At 41.5% G+C, this 25,822-nt stretch overlaps 1 protein-coding gene across 1 annotated transcript in view; it reads right to left on the bottom strand.

Annotated features, from left to right (window-relative positions):
• The window catches only part of LOC106578335 (calpain-15), a 68,471-nt gene extending 43,175 nt beyond the window's left edge, over positions 1-25,296 (bottom strand). Inside the window, 1 exon segment of the mRNA XM_045701996.1 lies at positions 25,084-25,296. Within this exon segment, the coding sequence (XP_045557952.1) occupies positions 25,084-25,262 (179 nt within the window). The 5' untranslated portion in view covers positions 25,263-25,296.
• Between the last annotated feature and the right edge of the window lie 526 nt (positions 25,297-25,822).

The raw sequence follows: 25,822 nt of genomic DNA, 5'->3' as shown, positions 1-25,822 counted from the left end.
TGTGTGTGTTCCAACTAGGAACAGGATGTGTGTGTTCCAACTAGGAACAGGATGTGTGTTCCAACTAGGAACAGGATGTTTGTGTTCCAACTAGGAACAGGATGTGTGTTCCAACTAGGAACAGGATGTGTGCGTTCCAACTAGGAACAGGATGTGTGCGTTCCAACTAGGAACAGGATGTGTGTGTTCCAACTAGGAATAGGATGTGTGTGTTCCAACTAGGAATAGGATGTGTGTGTTCCAACTAGGAACAGGATGTGTGTTCCAACTGAAAACAAATCAAGCTAGGATGTGTTTTTAACTAGGATTTGTTCTAACTAGATGTGTTCATACGGCCCATCCACGGGGACTGGCACGGTTGACCAACTCCAGAGTGTGCCAGGCTGATGGAGGCGAGGGATCGGGATGCCCCTGGGGACACTCGACACGGGGTGTTGTTCAAGCGGAGCCCATAAATGTCATCGTCAATCAAAGCACTCATGTGTGAACACAGACATGGGGAGAGAAATGGATCAGGTGCTAAGAGCTAGCACCACTAGCACCGACTCCGGCACTCACTAGCCAGGGTACATCTGTCACTATTAATAATAGAGCGTTATACAATTTCAATGTGTGTTACAGTGGTGCTACACAGTAGGAAATACATCCATCTCGGTCTTTGTCCGTGTAAAAGTGTAGTAGAATTGACTGGATTCTACATTCTTTCGCAATTCTGATGAAATGTAGCCTAGTTTTAAGAGTGGTGGTAGACAGAGTATGTCCATTCAGTTCATTGTAAAGGCATATGAAGCAGAACTGACTGTAGACTACATCCAAAGAGGTGTGTATCTCCCTTTTAATATGATTCTGTGCACTCTTTTGAAAAGCATTGTGAGTCTATATTCCTTATGCCTTGTACTGTGTGCTTTTATGTAGTACGGGGAATATGAGAAGCCTTCTCTCTAAGATTGACGGCGATTGGACTGGCCCGGGTAAGTCCCACTGCTCCACTACAGCTCCACTGGAGCACCATGTGTCCTGGCCAGCTAATTGCCCTTAGTTCAACTCCATTAAACCCTTTCAGGCAAGAGCACAGCTACAACCGAAGAGGTCCTTTAATAGACCAAGACATATCTCTCTGCTCCTGTTCTACCCATGGGTCCCAGAGGTGGAGAGAAGGGTCACTTTGAGCTGCGGAGGAGGTGAGAGAGGAGGAGTGACAAGAGGGAGGAGTGCAAATGTTGCTGTAGTGCTATGTATGTGTGTGTGAGATTGAGAGAGAAAGAGAGCGATACAGCAGGTAGAGAAAAGAGTCAATAATGAGCTACTGTCGCCTACCATTGAACATCTGACTGACATGTTGTGATACCACCGCCTGACTAAACGCCTGCATGACGCCTACATCGTATCCTGTCGCCTACCATTTAATGTCAGACTGACATGTCGTGATACCAACACCTGCATCTTACAAAATAGCATTAAGCTACACTACCTGTCAAAAGTTTTAGAACACCTACTCATTCAAGGGTTTTTCTTTATTTTTACTATTTTCTACATTGTAGAATAATAGCGAAGACATCAAAACTATGAAATAACACATATGGAATCATGTAGTAAACCAAAAAGTGTTAAACAAATAAAAATATATTTTATATTTAAGATTCTTCAAATAGCCAACCTTTGCCTTAATGACAGCTTTGCACACTCTTGGCATTCTCTCAACCAGCTTCATGAGGAAGTCACATGGAATGCATTTCAATCAACAGGTGTGCCTTGTTAAAAGTTAATTGGTGGAATTTCATTCCTTCTTAATGCGTTTGAGCCAATCAGTTGTGTCGTGACAAGGTAGGGGTGGTATATAGAAGACAAAAGTCCATCAAAAATTTAAAACATTAAGGTCAGTCAATCTGGAACATTTCAATAACTTTGAAAGTTTCTTCAAGTGCAGTCGCAAAAAAAAACATCAAGCGCTATGATGAAACTGGCTCTCATGAGGACCCCCACAGGCAAGGAAGACCCATGGTTACCTCTGCTGCAGAGGATAAGTTCATTAGAGTTAACTGCACCTCAGATTGCAGCCCAAATAAATTCTTCACAGAGTTCAAGTAACAGACACATCTCAACATCAACTGTTCAGAGGAGACTGTGTGAAATCAGACCTTCATGGTCAAATTGCTGCAAAGAAACCACTAGTAAAGGACACCAATAAGAAGAGACTTGCTTGGGTCAAGAAACACGAGCAATGGACATTAGACCGGTGGAAATCTGTAATTTGGTCTGATGAGTCCAAATGTGCAATTTTTGGTTCCAATCGCTGTGTCTTTGTGAGATGCAGAGCAGGTGAACGGATGATCTCTGCATGTGTGGTTCCCACCGTGAAGCATGGAGGAGGAGGTGTGATGGTGCTTTGCTGGTGACACTGTCTATCATTTATTTAGAATCTAAGGCACACTTAGCCAACACGGCTACTACAGCATTCTGCAGCGATAGGCCATCACATCTGGTTTGAGCTTAGTTGGACTATAATTTGTTTTTCAACAGGACAATGACCCAAAACACACTTCCGGGCTGTGTAAGGGCTATTTAACCAAGGAGAGTGATGGAGTGCTGTATCAGATGACCTGTCCTCCACAATCACCCAACCTAAACCCAACTGAGATGTTTTGTAATGAGTTGGAGCACAGAGTGAAAGAAAAGCAGCCAACAAGTGCTTAGCATATGTGGGAACTCCGTCAAGAATGCTGGAAAAGCATTCCTTATGAAGCTGGTTGAGAGAATGCCAAGAGTGTGCAAAGCTGTCAATACAAAGGTTGGCTACTTTGAAGAATCTCAAATATATTTTGATTTGTTTAACCCTTTGGTTACTACATGATTCCATGTGTTATTTCATAGTTTTGATGTCTTCACACAAAACCCTTGAATGAGTAGGTGTGTCCAAACCTTTGACTGGTACTGTATATATATATATATATATATATATATATATATATATATATATATAGTGAGGGAATTGTGAGTGATCAGCCGGATGAAGTGGTCCGACTGCACCCTCCCCTGGATGTGGGCCGCAGTACAGCCACTACTGATGAGCTCACCTAAGGCCAATTGACTGATTATTGTTTGTGCCTGACTGAGGGGGGAGAGTGAGACTATTCCTATGAGCCGGAGACTATTCCTTCTTTTTGTTGAAGTAACGTCTCTGCATTTCATTTCGTGCTGTCCCGCTTAGGATTTTGTCAGTGAATAGGTACAGCCTTTCACAATATATACATACACAGTCGTGGCCAAAAATATTGGCAACCTTGCACTTTTTTCAAGTAACTCACAATTTTCCATAAAAAGTTGAAATTGAACAAAGTATTGTCTCCACAATTCTTTATTTCACAGAACCTTTGTTTTTGATTCAGAAGTTAATATATCCATTTAAATCATAAAATAAACAAGTGGCATTGACACCCTAGACTTAATAGCAGCACAGCACAGCACAGCCTTAGTAGAACAGCCTTTGGTCAAAATAACTGCAACCAAGGGCTTCATATAACCATCAATGAGCTTCCTGCACCTCTGTACTGGCAGTTTGGCTTACTCCTCTTGTGCAAACTGCTCCAGTTCTCCCAGATTAGAAGGGTGCTTTTTTGCTGACCACTTCTGGGTGTGTTGGGGTTACTGTCCTGCTGGAAGAGAGACCCAGCTTTCTGACACTGGGTATGACATTGCGCTCCAAAATACCTTGGTATTCTCCTGATTTCATGATGTCATGCACATGTTCAAGGCACCCAGGGGCAGCAAAGCAACCCCAAAACATAGAAATGGTGTACTTTACCAAAAAGCTCTAATTTGGTCTTATCTGTCCACAGGACATTTTCCCAGAAGGATTTTGGCATGTTCAAGTGTGTTTTGGCAAATTGCAGTCGGGCTTTATGTCTTTCTCTCAGCAGTGGGGTCCTCCTGGGTCTCCTACCATATAACCCCCTTTCATTGAGTTGGCAATGGATGGTGCGAGTTGAAACTGTAGTACCTTGTGTCTGAAGGTCAGGTTGAATCTGTGTGGCAGTTGACCGAGGTGCTCTCTCCACCACTCAAACAATCCTTCGCTGCAATATTCCATCAAGTTTCCTCTTGTGGCCACGTCCAGTGAGGTTGGCTACAGTGGCATGAGCCTTACATTTCTTGATAACATTACGTACGGTGGAAACAGGAACATCAAGGTCTCTGGAGATGGACTTGTAGCCTTGAGATTGTCCATGCTTGGCTACAATCTTGTGTCTAACATCCTCAGATAATTCTCTGGTTCTTTCTTTTGTCCATGCTCATTGTGGTACAAACAGTGCCACAAAACAGGAGAATGAGTCCTTTTCTCTATTTAAACTGGTTGAATATGTGATGTTTATACTGCAGGCACCTTCAACTCACCACAGGTGAGTTCAATTCCAAAGTAAATGAGAATCACCTGCTTGAAATCTAGTTATTTCTAAATACTTCTAGATGGTGCAAATAATATTGTCTGGGCCATTTTTGGATTTCTTTGTGGAATTAACTAAGATTTAGTAAAATTATTCAGACACTGAAAACATACATATGTGGACACCAAAATTTCAACAGTTTTCTGGAAGAAATGCTGCATTATTTGAACAAAGTGCAAGGGTGCGTGAGTGTGTGTGTATGTGTGTGTGTATATATACACTATACACACACACACACACACACACACACACACACACACACACTGAACAAAAATATAAATGCAACAGGCAACAATTTTTATATAGTTCATATAAGGAAAATCAGTAAATTAAAATGAATTCATTAGGCCCTAATCTATGAATTTTACATGACTGGGAATACAGATATTCATCTGTTGGTCACTGATACCTTAAAAATAAAAAGGTATGAGTGTGGATCAGAAAACCAGTCAGTATCTGGTGTGACCCCCATTTGCCTCATGCAGCGCAACACATCTCCTTCGCATAGAGTTGATCAGGCTGTTGATTGTGGCCTGTAGAATGTTGTCCCACTTCTTCAATGGCTGTGCGAAGTTGCTGGATATTGGCGGGAACTGGAACACGCTTTCGTCCAAGTGGATCCAGAGCATCCCAAACATGTTCAATGGGTGTCAAGTCTGGTGAGTATGCAGGCTATGGAAGAACTGGGAAATTTTCAACTTACAGGAATTATGTACAGATCCTTCCAACATGGGGCAGTGCATTACCATGCTGAAACATGAGGTGATGGTGACAGATGAATGGAATGACAATCGGCCTCTCATCTTGTCACGGTATATCTGTGCATTAAAATCGACAAAATGCAATTGTGTTCATTGTCTGTAGCTTATGCATGTCCATACCATAAGCATACTGCCACAATGGGGCACTCTGTTCAAAATGTTGACATCGGCAAACCGCTCACCCACACAACGCCATACACGCGGTCTGCCATCTGCCAGTACAGTTAAAACCGGGATTCATCCTTGAAGAGCACACTTCTCCAGCATGCCAGTGGCCATCAAAGGTGAGCCTTTGCCCATTAAGTCAGTTACAACACCGAACTGCATTCAGGTCAAGACCCTTTTGAGGATGACGAGCACGCAGATGAGCTTCTCTGAGAAATGATTCGGTTGCACAACCCACAGTTTCATCAGCTGTCCGGGTGGCTGTCTGGGTGGCTGATCCTGCAGGTGAAGAAGTCGGATGTGGAGGTCTTGGGCTGGCAGGGTTACACGTGGTCTGCGATTGTGAGGCCAGTTGGACATGCTACCAAATTCTCTAAAACGACGTTGGAGGTGGCATATGGTAGATATAAATACTAAATTCTCTGGCAACAGCTCTGCAGTCAGCATGCCAATTGCACGCTCCCTCAACTTGAGACATCTGTGGCATTGCGTTGTGTGACAAAGGTGCACTTGTGACTCGAATCAGGAAACTAGGCGTATGTCGCAAGTCACGACTTCACAGGAGAGCTGTTTGAACATAAAACTTTTTTTTTTAATCAAAATGCATTTTTTGGGCATAAATGCCTTCTCGAACATGTGAACTTTCATGTGCCTTAATAACAAACTTGTATGCCCTCTGTAAACACAAATACAATTGTTAAATTACGAGCAACTGAAAAAAGTTTGCTTTTCTAGTTGGAGCCTAATGTTAGGCATTGTTGGAACTTTGTTCATTGTTAACGTAGCTAACGTGAGCTGGCTGGCTCATTAGCTAACATTACATGACATGTGTACAACACCAGTTGAATATGGTAAGTGTCAGTAAACGTCTGCAAAAAAGCGTAATGAAATTGTTGCCAGCAGAGCTGTTTAGGCTGTTTTCATGTTATCCATAGGTAAACAAATCATCGGCCAGAGCATCAGGTGTGCGCTCCGAGTGTGAAACGAGATGGGTGGGGCTAAAGCTTAAGAGAGTGTGAACGATGCTGAATGGGTGTAGATAAAGAAGAGCTCTTCACTAGCTACCAAAACATTCAAATGCAATTCTCTCAAAAGCGAGTTTACAAGTTGATCAACTTTCAAAGCAGATTTACTTTCCCATTGATCCTCAAATGTAGTGTATGATATGCCATTTCGTAGCTCCGAGTCTCTACTTTTATCCAGTGTAGAAAAAACATTTTGCTATATAAGACCTAATCCAGGTGGTGAGTCACATTTTAGACTGGCCTTTTATTGTCCACAGCACAAGGTGCACCTGTGTAATGAGTATGCTGTTTAATCAGCTTCTTGATATGCCACACATGTCAGGTGGATGGATTATCTTGGCGAAAGGAGAAATGCTCAATAACAGGGATGTACAGAAATTTGTGCACAACATTTGAGAGAAATTTGTGAGTATGAAACATTCTAGGATCTTTTATTTCAGTTTACAGCCTAAATATAATCTGTCAGTCAGAGAGAGGCGCTGCTGTCAAACATCTGAAAAAGTTTGTGGCACCGGTGTAAAATTTTGTATAGAACCCTGGTGTGTCTCTGTGTGTGATCGTGGCCATGTGAGTGTACCCACTAGTAGCCCAGGGTAGTGAGAGGGAAAGGAAGTCCCATTGCTTTCAGAAGCCATTAGTGATAAACTCTCCAACTGGGAATGGACTTAGCTACTGTCCAGTAGTTAACACTCCAACACTAACACAGAGAAGTTAGGAAAAAGCTACCCTTAGAGAAGAGTAACAGAGAGCCTGGTTAAGAAACCTCAAAACACTAACAATCAGGCAGTAAGTACTTGAACATTCACAGTATTCATCTTTCAAACGCATAAAATGAATCAGAAATAAGTATCCATTACTAAAAAACAAGAGGTCTGGGGATTAGGTCCATCTCTAAAACCACTTTGCTAACTCATAGTCCAACTCCAACGAAGACAGAAACTGTGATCAGGGCACTTCTCCCTAAAACAATGACAGCAGAAACTGTCCTCACACGACCCTACCGTTACACTTGCAATTTGAAGTGAAGTGCATTTCCCACGGTACTCTGCTGTTCACTCAATTCTCTATGGCTTAGTGGAGCAGCCCACTGCTAGGGAGAAAGACCATGTTCACACACACACACAGTCAAAAGGGTACATCTATTTGATTTCAATCAATTTCGACAGCACACCTTTTGATTTGAACAAAACCGTCCATACATATTTGCTTATTGTATAAGTGCTCAGAAATTGACTTTTTTTTTTATTGAATGCCAAAACATTCAAGAGATAAAGGCAGTGCCTACCACTCAGATTTTCTACCAATCAAAATATTTTGGTTGCATTAATTAATTAATTAATTAATTGATTACACAACAACAACAAAAAATTGATAATGTATTCTAAAACAAGGAATGTATTACTATTAAGATGCAATGTGGTATATTACTAATTTAAGCTAAATATCACAGATGAGACAAATTTTCAGCAGCCCCTTTAAGGTTACTGTGGCAACAGGGCCACTCGAGTCAATGTGTGCATGTGAGAATTGTGCCTGTAGAGGCTACGACGTGACTACAAACATACACTGTTCAAAGGCACTTCCATGTTTTGCCTTGCCCATTCACCCTCTGCCTGCCACACGTACACAATCCTTGTCTCAAGGCTTAAAGATCCTTCTTTAACCTGTCTCCTCCCCTTCATCTACACTGATTGAAGTGGATTTAACAAGTGACATCAATAAGGGATCATAGACTGACCAGGTGAAAGCTATGTCATTGAATGAGCTGGTGTTCTTAATGTTGTGTATACTCAGTGTATCCATATAGGGTTGTCAAACTATATTAACATTTTCACCCCCAAAAATGTTCTAATGAAAATTAAGAATCATTTTTGCCCTTAGTGTCAATGATTAAAAAAAACACATTAAACAACTAAATAAATCATATTCGCATGTTGTAGCTTAGTCCCTAATTAACATAATGAGGTTTTTGTGTTGTGCTCGTCATCGGCTGAGACACAACATGCTCTTGAATACATGTTGGCTGATAAAAGGTAGCCTACTAAAATGGGTATAAAATGTACATTTCTACTTTCAAATGGTACCACAAAGATGGTTTGAGGTCCACACATCAGAGAATGTTGACTTGAATGGGAATATCTGTTATATTAAATTATACTGTCAATCCTCCTTCAGAAAGTATTCATACCCCTTGACTTACTCCACATTTTGTTGTGTTACAGCATGCATTCAAAATGGACTAAATAAAAAAAAATTATCACCCATCTACACACGTTAGAATCACGTTTTGCAGCAATTACAGCTCTGGGTAAGTCTAAGAGCTTTGCACACCTGGATTGTACATTTTTTTTTGCTCTGTGAAGTTGGTTGTTGATCATTACTAGACAGGCAATTTAAGTCAAAACTTTAACTTGGCCACTCAGGAACATTCAGTGCCGTCTTGGTAAGCAACTCCAGTGTATATTTGGCCTTGTGTTTTTGGTTATTTTCCTGCTGAAAGGTGAATTTGTCTCCCAGTGTCTGTTGGAAAGCAGACCGAACCAATCCTCTAGGATTTTGTCTGTGCTTAGCTCTATTCTGTTTCTTTTTATCCTAAAAAAACTCCCTAGTCCTTGCCGATGACAAGCATACCCATAACATGATACAGCCACCACCATGCTTGAAAATATGAAGACTGGTACTCATTAACGTGTTGTGTTGGATTTGCCGCAAACATAACACTTTGTATTCAGGACATAAAGTACGTTTCTTTGGCACATTTTTTTACAGTTGGAGGTCCACACAGAGAATATTGACTTGAATGGGAACATCTGTTGTATTAAATTATACTGTCAATCCTCTTTCAGAAAGTATTCATACCCCTTGACTTACTCCACATTTTGTTGTGTTACAGCCTGAATCCAAAATGGACTAAATCAAAAAAAATGTATCATCACCCGCCTACACATGTTAGAATCACGTTATGGCAAACAGGATGCATGTTTTGTAATATTTTTATTCTGTACAGGCTTCTTTTCACCCTGACATTCAGGTTAGTATTGTGGCTTAACTACAACATTGTTGATCTATTGTCAGTTTTCTCCTATCACAGCCATTCAACTTTCTGAAGGCACTGTAAATTGACAAATCGACATAGGGTGGGTTAGTAATTTCAAGTAAAAATGTACATTTCAATGGTGTACCAGCTAAATTGCAGTGGTCTGAAGGGATAGTTCCATTCTATTAATTATATTTCTTGATTGAAATGACACCCACCATTTATTCAAGAGCATGTTGTGCCACAACCGATGGCGAGCACAACACAATATAACCTCAGATTATGTAAAGTAGGGTCTAATCTACAACATATGTGAATATGAAAAAAATAGTCGTTTACACATTTTTTGATAACTGACATTAAGGGCAGAAAAATGTCTTAATTTTTATTAAAACATTTTTTGGCTGTGAAAATGTTATTATGTAGTTTGACAACCCTGTTTGTAAACTTATAAATGATATCACACTCAACCGTTTATCTTTTCCAGTGATGAAGACATGGATGTCTCATGGTATGGTGGGGTATGCAAAATGGATCAACTTTGAGCACCTTTATCTCCTGAATGTTTTGGCATTCAGGTCCAAAAAGTCACTTTCTGACCATTTCTTCAAATGGGCAAACATGTATTGGAAGTTTTTTTTTAATCAAAAGGGATGTTCTCAAAAAGTGATTGAATTTGAATGGATTTACCTTACAGACAGACACCTCTCCACAGCCCTGTATGCTTCCACTCTGAGGATGACAAGACAACAACAACAAAGGGACACTTCATGTTTTTCAAACAGAATTTCCCCGGCAGTTATTTTAATAACTTTCAGACCTCCTTCTTCATCACCAAAAGTAAAACCCAAACTGTTGGCAAAGGAAGGCCACTGTAAAATATATTGTTTTGGTGCTCGCTGGAGCAACATGATGAACTCATTCAATGTTACTGGTCTGTAGCAGCCATTGAGGGATTTGTATTGATTGTTATTTTATTCTGTTAATTTGTATTAAATGTTTTACTTTAGTTTATTTAATAAATATTTTCTTAACTCTATTTCTTGATCTGCATTGTTGGTTAAGGGCTTGTAAGTAAGCGTTTCACGGTAAGGTCTACACCTGTTGTACCAGGCTGTATCACATCTGGCGGTGATTGGGAGTCCCATAGGGCGGTGCACAATTGGCCCACCGTCTTCCGGGTTTGGCCGGGGTAGGCCGTCATTGTAAATAAGAATTTGTTCTTAACTGATTTGCCTCGTTAAAAAGGTTAAAGAAAAAAAAATATATATATATATATAAATAAATAAATACATTTGTCGCATGTGACATAACATTTTATTTTATTACATTTTTTAAACAGTAATCCGTTTCGGTATGCATAATAGTAAAAGTTTTTGCATTGAAGCATTATTACATCTAACTAATGAAGAGATCATGATCTGGCATAGCCTGTGGTACCAACTATCACTTCTTTCCTGTATGCTTGCGGGAACCCCCATCCACCCACCCACCTTCTTCTGTCCTTGGCCTTGTGTTCTGTGGAGCTGCTCAAAAAGGGCCCACTTCAGCTTCTTAGTGTGGCAGACCTAGGCTTGGGGCCAAGAGCTCTCAGTGGCAATGAAATGCAAGATAACCACTTTCCTGCACAAAACCCTGCTGCATTCACATTTGTTTCCACTAGACACCCTGCAGCCAAGCTGCCCATTATACTCCTCCTCATCTTCATTCACTGTAGCCCTGAGGAGAGGATGCTACTGTATCACCTTAACCAATCACTGAGCACAAAAGTGAACTAGGAAAGTCAAAGAGCAGAGGGCTCCCCTCCTGTTATGAAGAGAGGGAAAGGTAAATAGATTGAGAGCTTAGGGTTACTGGTTAGGAGTAGGTGAACAGAGGAAGGAAGCATAAGGAATAGCAGGGGGGGGGGGTGACTATATCCAGAAAAGGTAGTGAACACTATGAATAAAGGGAGGAACAAAGAGGAGAGCAGATAAGAGGGCAACGGTTAAAGGACAGAGGGCCAAGTTAGAGGCGGTATGGTCAGTGCTGCAGGCAGTGATGATGGAGTATGCCACCATGGCCGGCTGGCTGTGCTCCACATTCTGAGCGCCGGTGTGAGAGTCAAGCCGTGAGCCAAGCCGCCGCCGGCTTCCCCCGCCTCGCCGTTAGACATTTGGCCTTTGTGTGACAGTCATTAGTGCTGCCTTTCCAAGGTTGGCCCACAGCCCAGTGCATCAGCCTTGGGAGCGATATTACCTCCCATAGCCACCGGGGGCACTATTTGTTTTTATTATTCACAACATAAAGCGACAAACACCACTACTCACACCGAAGGACTGGGCTAATCATACTATCTTTGCCATGTCAGAAAAAAAGGCATAGGGTAAGTGTACCTACTAAGCCTACCAAAATCTAAGTTTAGACATTTCTAACATATACTATCCTTATTTCTGTAAGATAAAATGAAAGAGTAATCTCTCATGTGAAGTTTTAGGACTTTACTTACAAAAATGTGTTATAAGATAAAAACATTTGATAAAATACGTGAAAAGTCCGGACTGGGCTTAATTGGTACCGAATGTACCCTTCAACCTTGTCATACGTGAGTTCTAAATATCTCTAATGGTTGCCCCAGCAGTAGTTGTTTGATGTCAGAATGCACTCACTGTTCCAAAATGTGACTATTACGGAACAGGACAGTTAACACACACTGCCTGCTTATTATCTATAGGCTGTGTTTCCACTTGTCAATTTCTAATTATTTTCTAACAAGTTGTGTTTTCTAAAAAGAGTTTGAATTGAGGTGTGTTCCGCCTCCTCATTAATTCACATAGAAGTAGCACATTTCAGCGTTGTGGACAATTTATGTTTGAGGCTTTACTGAGCAGGACAAACTTCTCTCTTCGAGGAGAGCCCACGCGCTTCACTAATGTTTGTGCAGATCAAGTATGCAGATATTTGTGGTCTTGCAAGAATTGGAACATTTTCTTTCTGGTGCTCGCTTTGCCTTCTTTGTTGTTTTCCCTTATTGTTTGTAAGGAAAGGGGGGTACCTAGTTAGTTGTACAACAGAATGACTTCAACTGAAATGTGTCTTCTGCATTTGTAACCCAATGGTTTGGGTTATAAAAATACACAAAAGACAATGTTATGCAAAGTTTCAGTTACTTTCGGTTACTGGCTCAAAGCTCTAAACACTAGGTTACCACACCTGATTGAACAAATCAACTAATCATAGACTTCAATCAAGACATGATTAGTTAAATCAGGTGTGTTATTGCTTGGTTATCCCTCCGTGGATAAGAGGCCATGCACAAAGACCATAACACACACAAGTTTCAATGAATGATCTGATAGCAGAGTCACATTTGCTGTACTGCTATTCTGGTTAATTAGTTAAACTAATTAGTTAAACTTGTTCTCCTAAAGCCTAGCTGACGGTTAAAAATCTCCATCTCTACTGTTGTATTACAAAGGTACAGGTGGTGGGCCAAAAAACTTAATCAACTGGATGAATGAAAGACAAAAACAGGACAATGGCCCAGTTTGCGCTGTTCTGTGAAGGGAGTATAAACACAGCGTTGTACGACATCCTCAGTTTCTTGGCAATTTCTCGCATGGAATAGCCTTCATTTCTCAGAACAAGAATAGACTGACGAGTTTCAGAAGAAAGTCTTTGTTTCTGGCCATTATGAGCCTGTAATCAAACCCACAAATGCTGATGCTCCAGATACTCAACTAGTCTAAAGAAGGCCAGTTTTCAGCTGTGCTAACACAATTGCAAAAGGGTTTTTTAATGGTCAATTAGCTAATCCACGTTTATCATTTTAAAAGGCTAACACAACGTGCCATTGGAACACAGGAGTGATGGTTGCTGATAATGGGCCTCTGTACGCCTATGTAGATATTCCATAACAAATCAGCCGTTTCCAGCTACAATAGTAATTTACAACATTAACAATGTCTACACTGTATTTCTGATCAATTTGATGTTATTTTAAAAATGGACAATTTTTTTATTTTTTTTTCGAAAAACAAGCTAATTTCTAAGTGACCCCAAACTTTTGAATGGTAGTGTGTACACACACACACACACACACACACACACACACACACACTTAAATCCAAAAATGGAAGAGGGCTTAATATGTATGCTTACCCTAGGCCTAGCCCTAGATAGAGAACTGTTTGCAAAGTATTTCTCACATACTTCAGCATATAATGTCCCCCTCTTCAACATAAGTATTCAGACACTTTGCTATGAGACTCGAAATTGAGCTCAGGTGCATCCTGTTTCCATTGATCATCCTTGAGATGTTTCTACAACTTGATTGGAGTCCACCTGTGGTAATTTCAATTGATTTGACATGATTTGGAAAGGCACACACCTGTCTATTTTAAGGTCCCACAGTTGACAGTGCATGTCAGAGCAAAAACTAAGCCATGAGGTCGAAGGAATTGTCCGTAGAGCTCTGAGGCAGGATTGTGTCAAGGCAGAGATTTGGGGAAGGGTACCAAAAAGTTTTGGGGAAGGCCCTTTCCTGTTTCAGCATTACAATGCCCCCATGCACAAAGCAAGGTCCATACAGAAATGGTTTGTCTAAATCGGTGTGGAAGAACTTGACTGGCCTGCTCACAGCCCTGACCTCAACCCAATCGAACACCTTCGGGATGAATTGGAACGCTGTCTGCGAGCCAGGCCTAATCGCCCAACATCAGTGCCCGACCTCACTAATGCTCGTGGCTGAATGGAAGCAAGTCCCCGCTGCAATGTTCTAACATCTAGTGGAAAGCCTTCACAGAAGAGTGGAGGCTGTTATAGCAGCAAAGGCGGTGGACCAATATCGTATTAATGCCTATGATTGTGGAATAAGATGTTCGACGAGCAGGTGTCCACATACTTTTGGTCATGTAGTGTATTTATTTACTTTACTTCTTAGAATTTAAAGTTAGTTTTTGTAACGTCTTCATACTCACATCTTCCAGAGAGATGGTTATTTTCAGGTTCTCAATCAATATATACTTTCCCACCCTTTTATACTGGATGAAACATAAATTAAATTGGATAACGCTTCTTAAATAGCTAGCTCCATGTACTATATTCTGGAAGAAAGGGAGAGCGTAGTCAGTTTCTGCCGTCAATTCTCCAAGCCTCTATTATTCTACGAAACAAAGAAGAAAGAGATGGAGAAATCACAGACGCAATTTCAAAGTTAATATGCACAGCAGTATAAGCCTCCTCTCCAGTTTTACAGGTTCCACTTGCTGCAAAAAAATATTATCAGACACAAAGAGAAGGAAGACCAGGCAAACAATAACAGGGAGAAGGCAGTCATTCTTCCGAGGCTTGTGTTTATCATGAAAGAATAAAGCTTGGGGAAAAAAGCTGTCTTGTTCTGAGAGCCCTCACCTGGGACACAAAGCTAATAGAGTCGCTCTTCAGACGACACGGATCTCCTCTGTTGTGAATCATCTCTTACATAATCGTCAAGGAGGTTTCCTTTAACTAGCGCCACTTGACAGTTCATTTGACATTACAGTCTTAAAAAATAATGACATAGGCTTCTACTACAATAACACTTGAGAATAAAACGAACATCTAGGCCTAATCCTAGAGAAACAGCGGTCTGGTTGGCATGGTGAACATGTTGCTAATCTTGCAGGATGCAAATCCACTTAGCCTATACGTGCTAGTCCTAATTAGCAGTGGAGAAAGCTCAGTAGAGAAACCAAAACAAGGGCGGTCTATGGTGATAGGTGGGATGGGCTGAGAGTGGCAGAGGGTTGGTATTAAAGAGTTTGTTTGGTAATGTATTGTTGTTATATACAGTTGAAGTCGGAAGTTTACATACACCTTAGCCAAATACATTTAAACTCAGTTTTTCACAATTCCTGACATTTAATCCTCGTAAAAATTCACTGTTTTAGGTCAGTTATCTCACTTTATTTTAAGAATGTGAGATGTCAGAATAATAGCAGAGAGAATGATTTACTTCAGCTTTTATTTCTTTCATCACATTCCCAGTGGGTCAGAAGTTTACATACACTCAATTAGTATTTGGTAGCATTGCCTTTACATTGTTTAACTTGAGTCAAACGTTTTGGATAGCCTTCCACAAGCTTCCCACAATAAGTTGGGTGAATTTTGGCCCATTCCTCCTGACAGAGCTGGTGTAACTGAGTCAGGTTTGTAGGCCTCCTTGCTCGCACAAGCTTTTTCAGTTCTGCCTACAAATGTTCTATAGGATTGAGGTCAGGGCTTTGTGATGGCTACTCCCATACCTTGACTTGTTGTCCTAAGCCATTTTGCCACAACTTTGGAAGTATGCTTGGGGTCACTGTCCATTTGGAAGACCCATTTGCAACCAAGCTTTAACTTCCTGACTGATGTCTTGAAATGTTGCTTCAATATATCCACATAATTTCCCTTCCTCATGATGCCATCTATTTTGTGAAGTGCACCAGTCCCTCCTGCAGCAAAGCACCCCCACCACATGATGGTGCCACCCCCGTGCTTCACGGTTGGGATGGTGTTCTTCGGCTTGCAAGCATCCCCCTTTTCCCTACAAACATAACGATGGTCATTATGGCCAAACAGTTCTATTTTTGTTTCATCAGACCAGAGGACATTTCTCCAAAAAGTACAATCTTTGTCCCCATGTGTAGTTGCAAACCGTAGTCTGGCTTTTTTATGGCGGTTTTGGAGCAGTGGCTTCTTCCTTGCTGAGCTGCCATTCAGGTTATGTCGATATAGGACTCATTTTACTGTGTATATAGATACTTTGTACCTGTTTCCTCCAGCATCCTCACAAGGTCCTTTGCTGTTGTTCTGGTATTGATTTGCATTTTCACACCAAAGTACGTCCATCTCTAGGAGACAGAGTGCATCTCCTTCCTGAACGGTATGACGGCTGCGTGGTCCCATGGTGTATATACTTGCGTACTATTGTTTGTACAGATGAGGATGAACCAAACTTGTGGAGGTCTACAATTTATTTTCTGAGGTCTTATTTTCCCATGATGTCAAGCAAAGAGGCAGAGTTTGAAGTTAGGCCTTGAAATTCATCCACAGGTACACCTCCAATTGACTCAAATGATGTCATTTAGCCTATCAGAAGCTTCAGACCCCATGACATCATTTTCTGGAATTTTCTAAGCTGTTTAAAGGCACAGTCAACTTAGTTTATGTAAACTTCTGACCCACTGGAATTGTGATAAGTTAAATAATCTGTCTGTAAACAATTGCTGGAAAAATTACTTGTCATGCACAAAGTAGATGTCCTAACAGACTTGCCAAAACTACAGTTTGTTAACTAGAAATTTGTCAAGTGGTTGAAAAACGAGTTAAGTTTATGTAAACTTCCGACTTCAACTGTATAAAAGTACCATGTATGTAAAATGTATATGTAGCAAAAAAGCTGTAAAAAAACAAAGATATTTGTCCTCCGAAAAGGGGTGGAGGGGTTACATTTTTTATTTTTTAACTCAGTAGAGAAAAGATTGTGTGACCACTGCACTGCTAAAAGAGTTTCCTCCTAGGTTCCCCTGTGGCTAGCTACAATTCTACCTGGCCCGATCATTGGGTGGATATGGTGGTGTGTTGTTTCCAGCCTCACTCACCTGGGGGGCTAGCTGCTACTAATAATGCAGGTAATCCATACAGCCCCGGGGTCTGACATCAAGGATCCTGGTGTTGGGGATTGTTTTTGTGAAATGTAGAATCAGGGATGAGGTGGGACAACGACGTAGAAGCAAAATAAGAGGTTTATTACAATGCCTTGGAGGTAGTCAGCTAGAACAAATAGAGGCATACTAGGCTACATCATCTCTGAAGACAGCAGGAATGACTTCGGTTTCTATTCCTTCAGTCTATCAGCATGCTAGATACTACTTTAGTATGGCACTTTAGCATTGGTGGGCACAATATATTTCAGAAATGACACAGGCCTTTTTTCTGGTGCCCACTGGGGCTAAGTCGGACAGCGGCGGCCTAGTCATGGTGAGCTGTGCCCAGATAAGACTGGCGCTTCAGCAGGTAATTAGCCCGAGTTACCTTTGCTTAGCGTAGCCTCCTCTGGAGGAGACACTAAGGTCACACCACAGCATTCTGCAGCGATACGCCATCCCATCTGGTTTGCGCTTAGTGGGACTATCATTTGTTTTTCAACAGGACAATGACCCAAAACACACTTCCAGGCTGTGTAAGGGCTATTTAACCAAGGAGAGTGATGGAGTGCTGCATCAGATGACCTGGCCTCCACAATCACCTGACCTGGACCCAATTGAGATGGTTTGGGATGAGTTGGACGGCAGAATGAAGAAAAAGCAGCCAACAATTGCTCAGCATGTGGGAACTCCTTCAAGACTAATTCCTCATGAAGCTGGTTGAGAGAATGCCAAGTAGGTTTGTCCAAACTGGTCCTGTATATATTTTTACTTTTTTATTTTATTTTTAACAGCGTTACTCATTCCCACCCTTCCACTCCCTGATGAGTGAGGCAAAGACTGATGACTCAGAGCTGAGTAAAAGAAAGATAGGGACATAAAAGTACATTTTCTCTACTTTACTCATCTGATTCTACAGCCAGCACTAGTGATGGCAGACATCTCTCTACTACAGTATGATCAGAGGAATGAAGCTTTAGATATTGAGTACTTCAGTGATAGTAGACAAAACGTCAGGTGTGGCACACTGAACTTTGGTTACATGATAACAGAGAGTTTGGTGACATTGAGACCTTGGTCAGTAGTAAGAGACACTTTGGTGATAAGTTTGAGGAATGAAAAGAAACTGCAGTTTTCGGGATAAGACACCTAAGCTTTTGTGACAATTTGACTAAGTGATAAAGACTAAAGCTTTAAGAGTAAAAGAAGTGAAGACATTCACGAGGTTTTTCAACATGTATGCTTAGACGTGAAAACACTCAAAACCACAAGACTGACTGTGTGGTAACAGAAGAAGACAGAAGTATCCTGCACTTCATAATAATGGCCCATTCATTTCTTCTAAAGAGGGCAATGTGGTAAGTGTCAAAAACAAATAGGGCTGTGTGAGAACACCAGGTCATATGAGAGAATTAATAGCATATCAAGGCCTAGATCTGTTTGTTTTCTTTGTCTAGGTGTACACAGCTGGATTTATTTCAGTATAACGTAACCCATGGCCTCTGGTGATATTATACAGGCAAAACTCATCAGCTCTTGCCCTATATGCAGATGAATAAATAATCCAACACTTCGTAAAAATGGCCTGTTTCCGCGTCTGTACATGAAAGTCAGAATATCTTTAATGATAAGAAGTAGAAGCTTAGTATTGAGAAGTTAGAATAAAAACAGAACTTGACCAGTCAGCTCTGGAAGGCCATGGATCTTTACACATAATAATAGCCCCTAAGACCGTGTCTATTATCCCCATATCACACCCAGTTCAGCTCAGCAGGAAACCTACTCCAAACATCTATTTAGTAGGCCTATAACCTAGTTCATACATTCAAAAAATGGCTTAAAACTTCTCTAGGCTTGGGGGCGCTATTTTCACGTCCAGATGAAAAGTGTGTCCAAACTAAACTGCCTGCTACTCAGGTCCAGAAGCTAGGATATGCATATAATTGGTAGATTTAGATAGAAAACACTAACGTTTCTAAAACTGTTTGAATAATGTCTGTGAGTATAACAGAACTGATTTGGCAGGTGAAAACCCGAGCACAATCCATCCAGGGACATTTTTTTTTTAGGTCAATCTGTTTTCCATTGGTTTTCTATGGTAAACCTGTTTTAATAGAAATATGCTTGCAGTTCTTATAGCTTCCACTAGATGTCAACAGTCTTTAGAAATTGGTTGATGTTTTTCTTTAGAGAAATGAAGAAGTACGGCTGTCCAGAACGAGGGTCCAGCCTAGGGCTCTCTAATGTTTTGATGCGCACGACCTGGAACGCGCCACTTTGTTTTCCTCCGGTATTGAACACAGTTTATCCCATCTTAAATTTTATTGATTATTTACGTAAAAATACCGAAAGTTGTATTAGGAAAGTTGTTTGAAATGTTTGGATCAAGATTACAGGTAACTTAAGATATTTTGTAGTCATGTTGCGCGAGTTGGAACCGGTGTTTTTTTTATCAAACGCGCCAAATAAATGAATATTTTGGAGATATAACGACGGAATTAATCGAACAAAAGGACCATTTGTGATGTTTATGGGACATATTGGAGTGCCAACAGAAGAAGTTCTTCAAATGTAAGGCATGAATTAAATCGTTATTTCTGACTTTTGTGTCGCCCCTGGTGGGATGAAATATGATTGTCTGTGTTTGATGGGGTTCTATCCTCAGATAACAGCATGGTTTGCCTTCGCCGTAAAGCCTTTTTGAAATCTGACACGGTGGCTAGATTAACAAGAAGTTCAGCTTTAATTTGGTGTATTGCACTTGTGAATGTATTAAAGTTAAATATTTTTAATAATTGTTTTGGAATTTGGCGCTCTGCCATTTCACCGAATGTTGTCAAATCGATCCCGTTAACGGGATTTGAGCCATAAGAAGTTAATAATAAGAATAATAAACTACAAAGTTAATGCAGTCTATATTCATTCAATCATCATTTAAAGATCCAATATCAAATCAAACCTCAATTCAAGCTTTGCTTGAAGTGCATTTAAAATAGCAACACACTTAAAACAATAAAAGGAAAAAACAAGCACGGCAATAAAATAGATCAAATGTTATCAAAAAACATAAAACACAAAAGGTGTCATTGATTAAAGAACAAGCTAAAAAGGCTGGTTGACAAATGTGGCCGGTGAGGTTTGCATGCTAAGCTTAATATTTCTTAGTATTCCAGTATTCATCCAGCACACCAATATTCTTCCAGATGGTAAATACGTGTTTTGCTGTCCCCAGTAAAAGATTATGCATTGGGTCCACTACAGCCATGTCTATAGACATGAAATATGGGACACGTTTCAGGAAACTAGGCATATGTCGCGGGTCACTACTTCACAGGAGAGCCGTTTGAACATAAACTATTTTTTTTTTATCAAAATGTGTTTTTTGGCAGAAATGCCATCTCAAACACGTGAACTTTCATGTGCCTTAATAACAAACTTGTATGCCATCTGTAAATATGAATAAAATGGTTAAATTAGGAGCCTAGTTGGTTAAGGCAACAAAAAAAAAGCGTAATTCAATTGTTGCCAGATGCAGTTACAGTCACCAACGCTCTGGATGACATGAAAACAGCCTAACCAGCTCTGCTAGGGCGAGTAAAATGGTCAGAGTTTGGGTGGGGGCTAAAGCTTATGATTATTATGGCATTGCACACAGTCAGTGTGAACCACGAGCCAACAACGAGTCAAGCAAGCTATACAAACAAAACAACACAGGAGGTCTTATTTAATGAAAGGGGTTGCAGTCTGTCATGAAGCGTTCATCCATGTATACGGGTAAGAGTCTAGCTACAGTTTCAGATATTATGCGTTTCTAATTTTGTCAGAAAGTTGTTTTCATTGCTTACTGTTAGCTAGCTAGCTGACGTTAGATGGCTGGCTTGCTAGCTAACATTACGTTTATGATCTGTGTGTAGTAATGTTCTCAGAATCCCATTTGCATTGCTAGCTATAGCCTAATGTTAGCTAGCTAACTCGATAACATTGAACCTATTTGGTTAACTTTAGCTAGCTATGACAATCGGTTTGTATTACTAGTACACTATGGATTAGGATTATGGTTAATTGTTTAGCTAGCATGTCTAAACAAAAGACTCCACTTTGCCAGATGATTACATGATCTATAAAGTTAGCCAGGTCTGTCTGACGGTGATTACGGCCATCTATTGTATAATAATGCCAAAATATTTGTATCTGGAATTTGTCTTTCAGCATCAGTAGAACACGCCCGACTTTCCTCCACCAGTCATACAAGGAGAATGGTCTAATGCCGCCCATCAAAAAGAGAGCTGGCCCAACACAGGTTACATCTGAAGCATGAGGTCTTGCAGCGAGTTGTGAACTTCATCAACAACTACGCAGAGGATAATGCAATAGTAATACCAGGACGTCACCCAGGACACAAACACTTTGATGGAAACATGCTGCCATCCCATGTGACAAAAGCAGCGGTGTGGCATCTTTTTAAGGAATCGATGACAACACTTGGTATGTAAAGCATAAACACGTTTTTGATTATTTAATTTACCTCCAACATTATTGGCACTACTTTTATTGATCTCACAGAAGAAAAAAAAAATGTATTTCCTGTTTTACAGCTTCGATGCTCTGGAGCCTGGTATTGTCACCAAGGAGTGTTCCGACTCAGTCGGGACCAGGTTTCAGCTGCTGCACAATGCTGACATCCTTCCTCCCATAGATGGTCTGCCTGTACAAGCACCACCTGGATGGGACACAGCTAGACAAACGTTTCTTTTTGAGAAGATCCGGGAGTTTTGCGACGAAGAGGCTATGGACATCACATGCCCTGCACCAAAGTCAAGGGCAGGACAGGAACAGGCTCTCCAAATATAGATTATCTTGTTCATGCGTGGTTCGGACGGAACAGTTCATCACTGTGGGCAAGTTCCCAGTCATCAGCACTATCTGCAGTGCCTTGATTCAAAATGTCTCTCCCCTAACAAATCAAATCAAATGTTATTGGTCACATACACATGGTTAGCAGATGTTATTGCGAGTGTAGTGAAATTCTTATGCTTCTAGATCCGACAGTTCAGCAGTATATAACAGGTAATATCTAACAAATTCCACAACAAAACCTAATACACACAATCTAGTAAAGGAATAAGAATATATCAGTATAAAATATATGGATGAGCAGTGACAGAACGGCTAAGATGCAATAGATAGTAAAGGATACAGTATACATTATATACATATGAGATGAGTAATGCGAGATATGTAAACATTCTTAAAGTGACATTATTAAAGTGACTAGTGTTCCATTTATTAAAGTGGCCAAATGATATCAAGTCTGTAGGTAGGCAGCCACCTCTCTGTGCTAGTGATGGCTGTTTAACAATCTGATGGCCTTGAGATCAAAGCTGTTTTTCAATCTCTCTGTCCCAGCTTTGATGCACCTGTACTGACCTTGCCTTCTAGATGGAAGCGGGGTGACCAGGCAGTGGCTCGGGTGGTTATTGTCCTTGATGATCTTTTTTGCCTTCCTGTGACATTGGGTGCTGTAGGTATCCTGGAGGGCAGGTAGTTTGCCCCTGGTGATGCGTTGTGCAGACCACACTACCCTCTGGAGAGCCCTGCAGTTGTGGGCGGTGCAGTTGCCGTACCAGGTGGTGATACAGCCCGACAGGATGCTCTTGATTGTGCATCTGTAAAAGTATTTTCGGTGACAAGCCACATTTTCTTCAGCCTCCTGAGGTTGAAGAGGCGCTGTTGCGCCTTCTTCGCCACACTGTGTGTGCGTGGACCTTTTCAGTTTGCCGGTGATATGTACATCGAGGAGCTTAAAACCTTCCACCTTATCCACTAATGCTCTGTCGAAGTGGATACGGGGGTGCTCTATCCAAAGGGTTCACATACAGTACACTGTACATGGCATGTCTCTGGCTGGACACATCGGCAGCCTGGACCTCTAGTCTCCACGAGTGTTGTTAACACTCCATGGTTCCCCTTATCCAACAGTCGGTGTAGAAACCAGCTTTTGAGTGTTCAGAGATAAAACACCTATGTTCTTCTGACTGGCATGGAAGTGGCTAGTCTTCAGAGGTGTAAGGATAATTAGGAGTCTGAAACTAGGGTATTTGGTGTAGTGCAAACACTAGATAGAACAGCAACCTTGCAGAGTAGCAAGGCCTGAGCATGTTCTTGCCGGATGAGAGCTTTACGAGCTGGACGGGAATCTGTGGTTTTTCGAACACAACATTGTGAGAAAAAAAGCACCTGACCTCTGGCTGTACCCTCTGAATATTTCATGACCGGCGCTCATATTTGATGGGTGAATCTGTCAGTGGGGAAGACAGCTGCAGACGTTTGAATCTTTAAACAGAGGAAACTGTCCGACTGGGTTTCAGCAGATAAAGTGTTGCAGAGACAGAGAACCATGCAGGGACGGATGGGGCAATAAGCCCTGGCTTTCGGGAGAAAGAAGAGGTGGCAGGGGCGCAGGCATCGCGTGACGCATCGAGTGGTTGTACGTGTGGTGAGATGTGCATTCATGTATTATGAGCTCAGCTGACTGAGGCTGGAGTCTGATTGGTGATGGAGACAGAGGCTTGTTGCTATGGGGATGCACATGAACACCGTGGAAGAGGGTCTCCCAAAACAATAAAGGAGGTCAGTGTATGATGATGCAAACCGATACTGGCAGAGGAAACTAGACTTTCTATCATTACTCGTATAAAATAGGCCTACTAATAATAAAGACAGGCACTTCCTTCAGCCCAAGCAGGCACAACCTACCTTATGCACAGTTAAATCGGAACCCTACAAGACCTCTCCAAGAGATTCTAAAGTTTGACTGTTAACTGAGGGGCAATTGCAAAGTATTGACAAGCACAGACAAGAGTAGCAAGAGATGAGAGATAGAGGAGGCCCACGCTGAATAAACAATGACATCCATTGTAAGGATATTTGATAGGCTTTCTGAAACTCAATACCTAACAACTGGACTTGATGCCTGTAGTGACTCAGCAATAACCTCAATACATCGGAGGAGGAAGCCGATAGCAGCTCCACTGTTCTCCTTCCTGGAGAACTGACATACAAACCTATTTCACACCTAGAAATGCGTCGCCCGGTTTCACATTCACGTCCTTCTCAGAAAATGACCAGGCCTCTTCCCCCCTAAGCTAACGGAATGTGGAATGAGATTGGAGAATCCTCCAAGGTTTTATAGACTACAACACTATTAATTACACTAGGTGGTCAGTCAGTTTGCAGGTAGGACTCTGCCATCTGCACAGTGGCGGCCATCGTGTTCTCAAGCGAAGACGATGGCATGGAATCAAAAGTCTTCTGGTCTGGTCGCCCTCCAAAGTATTTGCCATGATACAAGCTCCCCAATCAACCCAGCGAGAGAGTTTGTGCCTGGGTCGCTCGTGCCTAGGTCACTCCATGGGTGGAATCAACTTGGTACACCAATCCAATTCGGCACATAGAGCTGTAGGAGGTACTAAGAGGTGAGATTGTCAGATGACAAATCCAGCACAAGTGGATTTTGGATATGATATTGGATATCAAAATATCAAAGTGGAACTTTGTTTAGATCAAATTTGGAATAATACTTTTGATTTAATAATATTTTGTAAGATTTAATGATACCCTAATATTGTCAGTGCATATAAAGCGATTTTATTGAAAAGGCTTGAATATGACATAATAGTCTACAGTAGATCGTGTCTAAGGCAGCGGCTGGTGTCCGATTTAAAGTGGATCTGAGAGCTCTGAGAATTGCCACACTAAAAATGTCAAAACACCCTTAGGATACCACTCAAATAAAACACACAACACCTATCACAATATCGCGATCTGCACAACAAAGCCATCTGTCCTTTATGCTCGCTCTAACTGCTCCCAGTGACATCAATCCCTGTGTAATACAACCCCTAGTGTTGCAGAGCATGGCCCATTTCTCTGCTTGCTGGCCATCAACAGGCCTGACCAGTCTGGCCCTGTCGCCCAGGTGCAGTGGACTAAGGTGTTGGCTCTTACCTGCGCTCTCTGTATGGAAGTGGTGGCTGCTGCTGGCGCGTAATGAAGGTGGTGCCCCACACTGGGCTGCTATGGCTGTTCCTAAGCCAGCCCATAGGAGGCGACGACGGGTACGGGGTGCTCCGGAACCCGTGGTCCGACTCGGTCTCTGCGGTGAGAGAGGAGGCAGAACTCCCCATCACCACGGCGACAACTTTTTCAGTCTACTGGGGTTCTCACCCTTTGAACCCGCAAAGTGCGTGGGACAGGGAGTAGAGGAGTGACAGTGCCTTATGTCTCAGTCTCAGGATTACAGTTTGAGGGTGGGGATAGGAGAAAAAGGTAGTCTAGGCACGATGAAAACCCTGTTCATGTGTTCTTAGTCCTGCCAAACTTCCAACTGGCACGATTCGAAACAACCCCTATTTTTTCCTGTTATGTGACTCCAAATGTGCTTGAAGATGGCTATATCCAAAAATATCGAATGGAAAAGGCAATAACGAGGATATCAGGAGTAATCAAAAAAACAAGTGGAAGTCTCAAAGTCCAGATCAGGGTGGATTTCCCACAGCGAGCAGGAAGAAGTGTTCAATCAAAACTGTAATTGGTTGCCCCGAGCATTGATTCCAATGTGGCACTGAAAATAACTCACATACTCCTCTCTTCTCTGAAGTGTGTACTAATTCTCTCTGTCATAGCCTTCTTAACTAACTATGAGGGCCATGTTGTCTGCACAACCTGCAGTGTTCCTCCGTGGCAT

This window comes from Salmo salar, chromosome ssa19, assembly GCF_905237065.1.
Source record: "Salmo salar chromosome ssa19, Ssal_v3.1, whole genome shotgun sequence".
In the NCBI taxonomy this organism is placed as follows: Eukaryota; Metazoa; Chordata; class Actinopteri; order Salmoniformes; family Salmonidae; genus Salmo; species Salmo salar.
This window is presented reverse-complemented; position numbering and strand designations above follow the sequence as displayed.